Source organism: Guillardia theta (assembly GCF_000315625.1).
Source record: "Guillardia theta CCMP2712 unplaced genomic scaffold GUITHscaffold_106, whole genome shotgun sequence".
Lineage (NCBI taxonomy): Eukaryota > Cryptophyceae > Pyrenomonadales > Geminigeraceae > Guillardia > Guillardia theta.
In genome coordinates this window covers 99,347-110,934 of record NW_005434568.1, presented here as the reverse complement: position 1 = coordinate 110,934, position 11,588 = coordinate 99,347, and the positions used below count along the sequence as shown (strand labels likewise).

Below are 11,588 nucleotides of genomic sequence, written 5' to 3'. Positions count from 1 at the left end.
CTCTTCCAACCTCAAACCCAATCCAAGTTCTGCTGCTGCTGCTGCTTTCTTGCTCCTTTTCTCTTGCACTGTTCTTGACAGAGATCAGGTGCTGAAGCGAGCAGGAGGTCAAACTTAAAGGAACGCACTGGCAAGGACGAAAGGAGCAAGAGCAGGCAAGGTGGACGTTAAGATAGAAACAAGGAAGAGCAGCGGCAGGAGTGGTGGAGACTTTCTTTGCGTTATCTCATTCGATGCAATCCTTAAAAGTTGACCCATCGCTCCCCACTGCACCAAAAAAATATCACTCCCTCCTCCCTCCCTCCCTCCCTCCCTCCCTCCCTCCCTGCCTCCCTGCCTCCCTGCCTCCCTGCCTCGCCTCCCCTCCCCTCCCTGCCTCCCCTGCCTGCCTCCCTCCCTCCCTCCCTCGCACACTCACCGCTGTCATTTCTTTCGTGCTGCCCTCCAGCAGTTTCCAAGCTTCTTCTTTCTCCAACACCGATGCCTTGCAATCGAGCCACTGTATCTTCCTTCTTGCCTATTCCTCTCTGCTCCTGCTCCTGCTCCTGCTCCGCGTCCTGCTGTTGCTGCTGCTGCTGCTGCTGCTGCTGCTGCTGCTGCTCCTCCTCCTCCTCCTCCTCCTCCTGCGGCTGCGGGAGCTCCAGCTCCAGCTCCAGCTCCCGCTTCTCCTGCTCCTCCTCCACGTCTCTCACGCTGCCCTCCGCGATCGGCGGCAAGTGCTGCTCTTCTACCGTGTCCTCGTACAGAAGACTCTCCACCCTCCTCCCTTCCTCGCTCGCTGCCTCCGGCACTCCGTTGGAGAACACGGTCGATAGCATCTTGATCCTCTCCGTGATCTCCTCCTCCTCTCCTTCCTCCTTGGTTTCTTCCTGCACCTGGAGGCCAACGTGTCAGCAGTGCCTTCCCCCGCCTCCTCCTACCGCCGCCGCATCCTCAAGTCCCGCCGGCTCCTCGACCTCGCCGAAAGTTTCCAGGAAAACAACGAGCGACCTCCTGCACCTCTTCCTGCCTCCTCCTCTACCTCTCTGTCTCCAACTGCCTTGAGCTCCTCCCTCTCCACTTCAACTCCCCTCCCTCTCTCTCCTTCACCTCTCGCCCCTGCTTCATGAGCTCTTGCCCCTTTGACCGTCTCCTCCTCCTCTCTGTCGGGGAACACGTAGCCGACCTCCGGCTCAACCTCGCTCTCCTCTGTCCTCTCGGGCATGCGATCGATTTGATCCATGAACGTCCTGCGGTCGCAGAGGAAGTCATCGTGCTCCTCCCTCAGCTGCTTCACTATGTACTCCACGTCCGCCCGCTTGCTCTTCATCACCCGACCCTGCGCCTGCCCAAGCTTCAGCACCAGCTCCTCCTTCTCTACCTCCTCTTCTTCCCCGCAACCAACCTCTCCTCCTGCCTCCCTCCTCCTCCTCCTCCTCCTACCGCCACCAAGGTCTTGGCAGCTCTTATCAGCTCCTCCCTTGTCGTGACCGTCAGCTGCTCCAGTACTGGTCGTCTGAGCTCGCTCGGCTCCTTCTGCTCTTCCAGATGTCTCTCTTCCTCCTTGTTCTTAGCTGCACCCTCCTCTCCCTCCTCTGCCTTCCCCTCCTCCTGCTTCTCCTCCCCCCCCGCGAGCTTAGCGATGGAGACCGCCAGCGGCTCAAAGGGGAACGAGCTACGTGAGTTCCAGCTGGGGTCGAGCTGGGAGACGCTGGAGAAGAAGCCCCACTGCATGGCCTGGAACTCCTCGGGCTGGAGGACAGCAGCGAGGTCGAGGAACTTAAGGGCGGCGAAGGGAACGGCAGGGTCCAGCTGAGAGTCCAGCGGAGAGTCGCTCCTCCCTTGACGGAGAATGCGCATGAGCTCTGAGAGGACGATGGGCCAGAAGGAGACGAGGTTGCGGGAGGAGAGGCGGACGAGGAGGACACGCTTGCAGAGAAATACCTGCCTGTACACCTGCTCTCCCACCGTCATTGCCCTTCCTCGTTAGGACACTCCTCCTCCCCTTCCCCTTCACCTTCATCCTCCTCCCTTTCCCCCTCTTCCCCCTCCTCCTGCTCCTCCTGCCCTCACCTGTCCCAAGCCTGGTCCGGGAGGCAACCGCAGGGCATCGACAAGGCGTTCAAGGATCTGAGGGAGGGAGAGGAGGTACTGGTCGACCTCCCCAGCCAACAGGATGAAGCCAAGGCGCTTGATGTAGTCGGAATGCTGCCGGTACTTGCCCTCTATGCCCGTGATGAGGACTGAGAAGCGAGTGAGCGGAAACAGGAAGAGGAGGAGATGTGAGCAGAGTGAGAGGAGGAGCACTAATTGAAAGAGAAGGTCGCGTGAAGGAGGGCACAGAATGCAGAGGACGAAGAGGAGAGGAAGAGGGCAAGGTGAGGATTAGATGATGCTGCTGCTAACGATGATAATGACGATGATGATAGGAGCAGGAGCAGGAGCAGGAGGGAGGAAGGGTAGGGAAGGCAAGAAGATCAGCTTGCGCGTTCCTCGTCTCTCACCATTCATCCCATAGAGCATGTTGGAGGCCCCGGCATGTGCTCCAGGGGAGGAGGAGAGGAGCTCTGCGAAGGCTCCCTCCTCCTGCGCCATGACAACGTCAACAAGCATGCACCAGTCCTCGCTGCTGACGCCCATCTGAAAGAAGGCTGGGTCGTTGAAGAGCTCAATGACGTCCTTCCTCCAGAGCCGCACGAACATGGGGTGCTGGAGGGAGGAGAGGACGCGGATTGCCTGCAGAGCATGAGGGACGAGGGAGGTCGCGGTGGAGCGAGAGCGGATGATAAGCTTGAGGGTATCGACGACCTGAAGTAGACGGTAAGCGAGTGAACACGAGGAAGAGGATGAATAAGGCGGAGAAAGAGCAGGATTGAGGGAATGATGAAGGCGATAGCGGCGGAAATGAGGACACAGACAAAGGCAAAGAGGGCAGCAAGCAGGACCAGATGGACCAGGAGGAGGAGGAGAAGGAAGAGAAGGACGACAAGGACGGGAAGGAGCAGGAGAGCATGGCGAGGAGGAGGACTGGGAGGGGATAAAGCATCACCTTGGACATGAGGAGGGATAGACCATCTCGGTGGGATCGCACGACTCCGACCCCATCCTCGCTCTCCCTCCATCCTTCCTCCAGCAGATGCGCGAGGTGATCGCCGAGATCCTGAAGCGGCTCATCAAGGTGAAGGAATAACAAGAGGGAGAGAGGGAGGAGGAGCAAGGGAGGAAGAGAGGAGGAGCGATGCGAAGGGGAAGGAGGGCCGCTGAGAGAGTTCAGATGAAAGGAGCAGGAGCAGGAGCAGGAGCAGGAGCAGGAGCAGCAGAGGCAGGAACAGGAGGAGCGGGACTGAATAGTCACTGACCCGCAAGGCGCGCAAACTTATCCTCTTCCTCGCATCCAGAAGCTGCTCGTTCATCGTGTCATCGAGCGCTGGTCGCCTGCCCACGAGCTCGTCGGAGAAAATTTCTCCGCTGCTCGCCATGCGGGAGAGGAAACTGCCGCTAGGGATGAGGCTGAGGGAGATCGAGGAAGAGCCTTTGAGGAAGCTGATGAAGGAATACAGTAAGACGTCAAGCAGAGAAGAGAGGAGGAATAAGGAGTTGATAGGAGAAGAGAAGGGAGAGGAAAGGAGAAGAGAAGGGAAAGGAAAGGAGAAGAGGAGGGAGAGGAGAAGGGAGAGGTCAGGACAGGGGAGCGGAGTTGAAGGTGCAAGAAATGGAATGTAAAAAACAAGGAGAGGAGAGGAGGAGAAAATTGTTATGAGGGGAAAAGGAGGAGGTGGGGACATACTTAGAAGCTGAGTTCGAGGAAGAGAAGTTGAAATCGGAGGAGATGTTTGTCAAGTTGAGACAAGCGATAACGACGTTCTAAAACAATGCTCGTGAGCTCATCGCAATCCTTCCTCTCACCTCTCTCCTCCCTCTTCTCTTCCCTCCCCCTCCTCCTCTCCCCCCCTTCACCTATCTTCCTCTCTCTCTCGACTCCTTCCTATTTTTTCCTCCTCCTCTTCCTTTTCGTCCACCTCTTCCTTCTCCTCTCTCTCCTGTCCTTGCTCCTTCTCCATTTCATTCGCACCTGTATGCAATCCTGCAGTTGAGATTTTTCTCGCGTCCGCTCGATGAGCGAGGGGCATTTGCAGATGTAGCGATTCAACACTGAGGAGAGCAGTGAGCAAATGCATCCAAGACATGAGAAGAAAGCAGCGAAGAACAAGAGTTACATGTCAAAACTCATTTCGGGATGTTCACATATCAAAATAGGGACGTAGTTCATGACTTGCACAACTTTCTGTTGGGGTTGACATGTTTTGTTGCCCTTACCGATAAGAATGTCGAGGATGACGTGCGGGTCGTTGGTGCCTCCTACAGCTTCCTTCATTGCGCTGGTGATGGTGGGCTAGAATATCATCAGAAGACGTCAAGGAGTACAATGATGGAGAGGAGGACAAAGGCTAGAGAAACGGGAAGAGCAGCTGAGTGATGGAGAGGAGGAGGAGAGGGAGAAAAGAAGAGAAGGGGCAGGGCAGGCAGGTGAACGGAGGTAATGAGTATGAGAGGAACAAAGCAGAGAACAAAGAGCAGTGGCGAGAGAGGTTGGGACGGGGTTTGAGAAGGAGTGGGTGAGATGGAGGAGAGAGGAGGAGAGAGGAGAGAGGAGGAGAGAGGAGAGAGGAGGAGAGAGGAGAAAGGAGGAGAGAGGAGAGAGGAGGAGAGAGAACAGGGGGAAATGGAGAGGAGGGAAGAGAAAGGACGGAGAAAAGATAACGAATCTGTCGATACCATCGCTTTGAGGAGAGGGTCGACTGTTCCTGTCCTCCTTGCCAGATGAAATTGCAGGAAGAAAAGAACGCTGGTTGGTGATCAGTCTCTAAGAAAGACGATGAAGGCCAGACAATGAGGATAAGGGAGGAGAGCGCGAAATGAGGAGGAGGAGGAGGAGGAGGAGAATCAAACTCAAGGGCGCCTAAAGGATGGAGATGGAAAGGAAACCTGGACTCGCTGTACTTGAGACGCTGCGATATATCATTCTTCCTCCTCCTGATTGCCTGTATCGTCATCGATGACATCAGAACCCAATCAGCTATCCGCCGCCGCCTCCTCCTCCTCCTCCTCCTCCTGCTGTTCCCTCATCTTGCCTCCTCCTCCTCCTCCTCCATCACGTATCACTCATCTCTTGTCTCCTCTTCATGGTCATTAACATCATCATCAGCATCATGATCGTTAATCCCCTCCCTCTCCCCCTCCTCTTCCATCGTATTGAACTCCCATCCCATCTCATTACTGTCAGTCCAAAGATCCGCGAACAACTCAGGAGCCCCGAGGCTGAAGTGAGCATACAGAGAGGCGCCGCTCCCTCCTCCCTCCTCCTCAACTCCCTCCCCCCATGCTCCGAGCAGCGCTCCCATCACTGAAGAAGTCCCTGCTGACTCTGCAGGAGGGAGACGAAAGTCAGAAGGAGTCCAAGGCCAGGGAGAGGGGACGAAGATAAGGGGAGAGGAGGGGAGAGGAGGGGAGAGGGTAGTAGGAAGCGTGAACGGAGGGATCGAGGAGCAGCAGATAGGTACCAGGGATCCAGCCAGGAGGAGACAGCAGCTTCAGGAGCACGTCAAAGGAGGCATCGGTAGGAACAGGAGTACTCTCCTCCTGGGAGGAGGAGAAGAAGCCGTTCCCCCACAGAGAGATGTCCAGCATCTTTCTTGAGCTGCGGCTGCTGTGCTGCTGATTCATGTCAGGATCCTTCCTTCCGCTGCCATGCCCCTTGACCGCGCCTGCTAGCTGCCAGGAGGACGAGGAAAGTTTCCCTCCCTCCCTGCTCGCAAGGCTCCTCTTGAACACCACAGACACTCCCTTGAGCAGCGACAACGCCTCGTGCGCCGCCTCGTCCTCGTACGAGCAGGGGCATCGGTGGACGATCCTCTTGCAGAGCGAAGTCAGGACAGGGATGAGGAACAGCTCCAGCTTGTCCTGCACCCGTCGGAAGGGGATGCAGCTCACGGTGAAGGAGAGCCAGTGGTCGCTAGCCACTGAGTCCAGGGGATGCTCGTGCTCCAGTCCCGCCAGCACGCAGCGCAGGAAGACCTGCCGAGCAACGCCGAGGGAGTCCAAGGAGGAGGAGGAGGAGGAGGAGCCCTGTGGCTGGAGGACGGGGCTCTCGTGCGAGGATACCTGGAGGAGGATACCGTCTGTCTTGGCAAGGATGACGGCAAGAAGCTCTAGGAGCTTCACTTGGGTCGTACAGTCATCCTCCCTCAGCGCCTCCTGCATCTGCACGAGGACTGGGAGCGCGATCATGCGCGTCAGCCTCAGCAGCTGCTCCCCGTCCGTCTCTGCCTGCAGGATGCTCATGATGAAGTCTGCAGCTTCACTCCTCAGCGCCGCTGCCTCCCCGTGCGCCAGCCAGCGGAACCCAGCGGAGAGGAAGCGAGCGGCGATCATCACCATGGCTGAGAGATAGTCGCACGACGGGGGGAGGGGCAGGAACAGCGACATGCTCTGCTCCTGCTGCCTCATCCAAACTTCGTTGGGGGTCGCCGGCTGCCTCTGCCGGCCGGCACTCCCCGTCCTCGTCCCTCCCCAGCTGCTCAGCAGCCCTCGACTTTGCGGGGTCCCTGGGGGTGAAACGCCCACTTCCCAGCTGGGCTCTGCGGTCGACAGCTGGACCGAGCGAGAGATGAGCTTGACCCAGTTCGCATCCAGCTGGGCAATGTGCTGAGATATCGGGGTGGAGGCAGCACCTCCTCCTCCTCCCTCCCCGCTCCTCCCCCGCACGAGGACCTCGTAGGTACAGGAGACGAGGCAAGTGAGCCTGCCTAGCATGTGGGTGATGCGCTTTGCGTCCAGCGGCTCCTTGGTCGACTCTCCGACGGCGAGGAGGACAGAGAGCAGGGGATCAAGTACCCTCTCCGTCTCGTGGATCGCTCCCAGCAGGAACGAGCGCGCCGCGAGCTGCATGCTCTGATCTGGGTCGCTAAGAGCTTCTACAGCCAGCAGGAGGCCGTGGCCGAGCGCGCTCCTCTGCTCCGCTGAGTACTCGCTCCTTCCCGCTGAGCTCCACAGCTTGCTGAATCGCGCGTAGCCTCTCAACCTCGCCATCTGCTTCCTCTCCACACCATCGTCCTCCATCCCAAAGCCGAGCTGAAAATCACTTCCCAACAGCTTCTGCTGGAATCCCCCCCTCCTCTGCTTCCCTCCTTTCCTCGCACCATCCATCTCCCCCTCCCCCAGTAGTGCATTCGAGAGGACAGTGCGGCAAGATCTGCAGCAGAACAACTTGGTAAGGAACCAGATACAAGAGAAACACACGAAAAAGAAGAGTCCAGACTAACTCCTCTGCTGTCACGTCTTGCTTCCGCCCCTCCCTCCCTCCCTCCCTCCCTCCCTCCCTCCCTCCCTCCCTCCCTCCCTCCCTCCCTCTCTCCCTCCCTCCCTAGTCTTACTCTTTCCTCACTGAATTCAAACTCTCCCCATCTCCCCACATCTCATCTCACCTGCCATCGATCCCGTGAATCCGAAGGAACAGCCTCGCAGCAACTGCTGCCGCCGTCTCATCCTCCAGCGCCGCCCACAGCATCCCTGCCAGCCCCGTCCAGTCGTTTGTTCCGCACACGGGCCATCGCATGACCACCCGGTCGTGACCCACGAGGTCACGGAGGTCGAGCAGCGCCTTGATGCCCATGCAGGAGATCGCAGCGTTGCCGATGCTGCAGCAGGAGAAGAGACTTCGAAGCCAATTCAGCTGAACCTTCGCCTCTGCTCCTGCTCCTGCTCCTGCTCCTGCTCCTGCTTCTCCACCTTCTGGTTTGGATCCTACAGGTTGGCCTTCGGTGACCATCTCTACTCTTTCACTTGCTGTTTCCTCCGCTGGTGCTTGCTCTTTTCCCCCTTCTTCCGTCGTTACATTCTCATAAGTCACTCTGCCCTGTCTCTCACGCTCTCCTTGTCCCTCCTGGGTCAGACTCAGGATGAAGTCTGTCTTTGCCATGCTGAAAAGGACGCAGAGCAGGGAAACGATCAGCTGTATGGAAATACGGAAAGTCTTGAAAAGTTCGCCTCCTCCTCGGATGTGCAGTTTGATGCTTTCCTTGCCCCTTTCATAGCGTATTATGATCTGCACCATGGACCACAAGACTCTGCAGATGTTCTCGATCGGATATAAAGAAGATGCCTCCTCGCTCCCCTTTCCCCTCCCTCCTCTGCACAAGCTGTCCGACAGAAACTCCCATCGCTCTCCTACCGCGTCCTTGTTGAACTGAAGGCTGCTTGCAAGTTGGATCAGGCACGTTAGCACGGCATTGATACGGGATATGGAAGAGAGCAAGACATCAGGGAGGAGGAGACGGCGATCATGTCGGAGGATACTCAGAGCTTCAGCGGAAGCAGCACCGCTCAGATCCCCCAGCACACGGAGGGCAAGGGCAAGAGGATCGACGTCCTCCTCCTCCTCGTACTGCACATTCGCGGAAGTCTTGCTCACGAACTCAAGGAGAAAGAGCTCGACTAGCTCGATGACATGGACAAACTCATCGCTGCGTTTGTTCTCCTGTGCACAGCAGGTCAGTCGGGACGTTGGAGGGGAAGGGGCAGTAATGGAAGATAATGGAAGAAAGAAAGAGATTGCAAGCGTGAAAGGAAGAAATTGGGAGATGTAGCCAAGAAGGGCTGCAACATGGTAAGAAGGAAAGGAGGAGGGAGGGAGGGAGGGAGGGAAGGAGAGAACGACCTTCAGAGAAGCATGCCACATAGTTAGCAGGTGATTGAATAACGTGGCCCAAATGATACGAGGATCGAGCTCTCTCAGGGTAGAAGCAGCGAAATGGAACCTCTCTCTCCTGTGATCCTTGTTGGAAGGTCCCGGGTGGTCAAGCACATCGCCTCCTCCAATACCACCTCCCACTCCTCCGCTACCGCCTCCTCCTCCTCCTCCTCCTTCCCCTCCTCCTTCCTGCAGTTTTGCATCGCATATTGCCCGGAGAATGGGAACTCCGAGCTGTTGAGGTATCGTCTCGCGCAGCTCCACTTTCTCCATGAGCGAGCGGATCACGCGGAAAGGAAGCGTCGCTCCCAGCGTGTCGGTATAACCCTCGCAGAGGAGCGAAGAGACAGCTTCCATCAAGATATTTTTCCTCCTCTTACTCATCTCCTCCTCTTCAGCAGCCTCCTCCTCCTCCACTGCCGGCATGAACCAGGTATGGAGCCGGCGGGTGAGCGACATATCTCTCCTTGCGTACAGTCGCAGAGCTGTTCGGGTGAGGAGAAGCCAATCCTGCGAGCTGAACCCGACGTCCTCGCTGGCGTGAGGGAAGTGAGAAATGACCAGGTCCAGCAGTCCTCGTTGAACTAGAATCGAAGAGTCCTCTAGAGACACCGACAGCCCCCGGAACACTACCTCCTTGCTCGGCATCACCCCAGCTGCCTTGACCCCCCCCATCCTGCTCATCTGGCGGTTGAGCAGCGCGAGGAGCGGGAGGCGCACGTTGGCGCTGCTTCCCAGCAGCCACCAGAGAGCCTTGAAGAAATGCTCGGTAGAGGTCGCGTGCTTCACGAGGTCCAAGCAAGCGGCTGTGTCAGAGTAGAAGGCGGCCGCCTCGTCCTCAATCCCGGGGAGGAGGGACATAACAAGGCCCTCCAAGCAGGGGACCAAGTTCATGCCTAGAGGGATGTAGAAGTCAACGATGAGACGGAGCTGGATGTTCTTGCACTCGGTGTTGGCATGTGGAAAGAGAGAGAAGAGCCCTGAGCTCCACAGCACCAGGTCTACCGCCAGCTGCGAGGGCCCGATCCTCGTCAGGAGGACGCGGTAAGCATCGAGGGCTTTCCTGTGGACTCCACTGGGGAGGATGGAGTTCGTACACTGAGCCAGCCTCCTCGCAACCAGCGCCTTGTCCGGGATCACTGAAAGGCTCCCCATCTTGCCGACGTCGTTGAAATCATGTCGTTGAAGGACCTTGATGAGTCGGGAGAGCGCGCTGACGTAGTCCGACCATTCCTTGGACCTCTCAAAGAGCGACAGGCAGTTCTCTACTTCAGTTGCGAACGACTTGAACTTGGGAAACTGCTTGCTGAGCTCTTCAACCTCCCGATCAGCCATTTGCGAAACTAGTTCCTGCCGTAGAACAGGACCAGCCTCGAAGCAGTGCGGGGCAAACAATCAGAGCAGCTGTCGATGCGAGATGATCCCAGCAAGCTACCTGCTCTCAAGGACAAGACATCTCATACCTTGAAGAGCATGCGATCAGCTCCCATGAACCACGATCACCATTAGCACAGAGGTCACAAATCTCGTTGAATCACGACAGGAGTCATTCACGTTCACCATGGCTCATAGACACTCAAAGGCGATCAGAGGATGGTTCGAAGGGCAAGAACAAGCTGCTTCCCTCTACCCTCTGTCCTCCTTCAGTTCCCCAACCCCATCCCTCACTGCATACAGCACTGCATACAAATGCCGTGGCTTCTCTGGTCTGCCCTCATGTGTGGTACTCAACCAATTCACTCCAGCCGCAGCCGCCGACTCGCGAGCGGCGCCGCTGCCGCTGAGTGCGGCCCCGGGTGATCGGACGGCCGCCGTGACGGGTCACTGTGACTCAGTCGCCGCTGGGACCGCCGCCCGGGCCCGGGCGGTTGACGTCCGTGACGTTTGGAGTCCGACGTTCTGGCAGCCGAGCCCGGCCGGCGGCCCGGCCTCCGACTCTCAGTCCCGGAACGGTCGGACTCACGAACGCCCGGCCGCCGCGGCCGGGCAGAGTCAGCTGGCGTCCGACTGACTCAGTGAAGGTTGAAGGCCGCTCCGGCGACTCTGATCGGATTACGGACCTGGATCGGACGTTCACCGGGGCCCGGGCGCCGCGCCGGGCGCTGCGGCAAGTTCAGTACGGTCCGGGACATCAGGGGATGAGGGCCACTGTCAGGATCAACGGCCGTGACATGATTGGAGGGGAGGAGGGAGGAGGGAGGGAGGGAGGAGGGAGGGAGGGAGGGAGGAAGGGAGGGAGGGAGGGAAGTCATGTGAGCACGAAGACGATAAACGTTCAAATGCTGTAAGTGCATAACAAACAAATTGTACAAAGCGCAAACCATCGACGAGTGATGGGTTTCAACTTGGGCTTCATGACGTTGAGAAGATCGAATGTTTCAGGCGCTGTTTGTGAAGAAGAAGTTTCTCATAGAGAAATGTTACTGAGAGGCATCAACCTTTTTGCAAACTATTAATCTCGAGTACCAAGTATTCCTCATGTTCCCACATGATACAATCTATGGCTGTACGGTGGGGGAGGGGGGGGGGGGGGGGGGGGGGCTCAAAATACCCTCTGAAAATTTGTTTTTCCCAAAAATTTTTTTTTTTTTTTGCCAAGGGCCCCCCCGTGCTTTTTAGGGGGCAAAAAAAGGGGGGGAAAAAACGGGAAAAAAAAAAACCCTTTAATTTTTGCCCCCATTTTTTTACCCCCGTTTTTAAAAAGGGGGGAAGCCCCCCATTGGGGGGGGGAAAAAATTTAAAAGGGTTTTTTTTTTTTCCCCAAAAATTTTCCCCAAAGACCCCGCGCCCCCAGGGGTTTTAATTTTTCCCCCAAAAACCCCTTTTGGAAGGGGGGGGGCAAAAAAATTTTTCCCCCCCC

General features: G+C 57.3%; 2 protein-coding genes across 2 annotated transcripts; both read right to left on the bottom strand.

Moving 5' to 3' along the window:
• Positions 1 to 226: 226 nt before the first annotated feature.
• GUITHDRAFT_117180 (hypothetical protein) lies at positions 227 to 2,619 on the bottom strand (the record flags this gene model as incomplete). The annotated part of the gene is made up of 6 exons (XM_005823559.1): positions 227 to 267; positions 419 to 875; positions 1,127 to 1,324; positions 1,423 to 1,935; positions 2,053 to 2,222; positions 2,484 to 2,619. 6 exons carry the CDS (start codon positions 2,617 to 2,619, stop codon positions 227 to 229), a joined length of 1,515 nt encoding a protein of 504 aa, XP_005823616.1.
• Positions 2,620 to 9,430: 6,811 nt separating this feature from the next.
• Positions 9,431 to 10,063, bottom strand: GUITHDRAFT_78784 (hypothetical protein; the record flags this gene model as incomplete). Its single annotated transcript, XM_005823558.1, has 1 exon — positions 9,431 to 10,063. A coding segment is annotated over one exon (633 nt), but the record flags the coding sequence as incomplete, so codon positions are not given.
• Between the last annotated feature and the right edge of the window lie 1,525 nt (positions 10,064 to 11,588).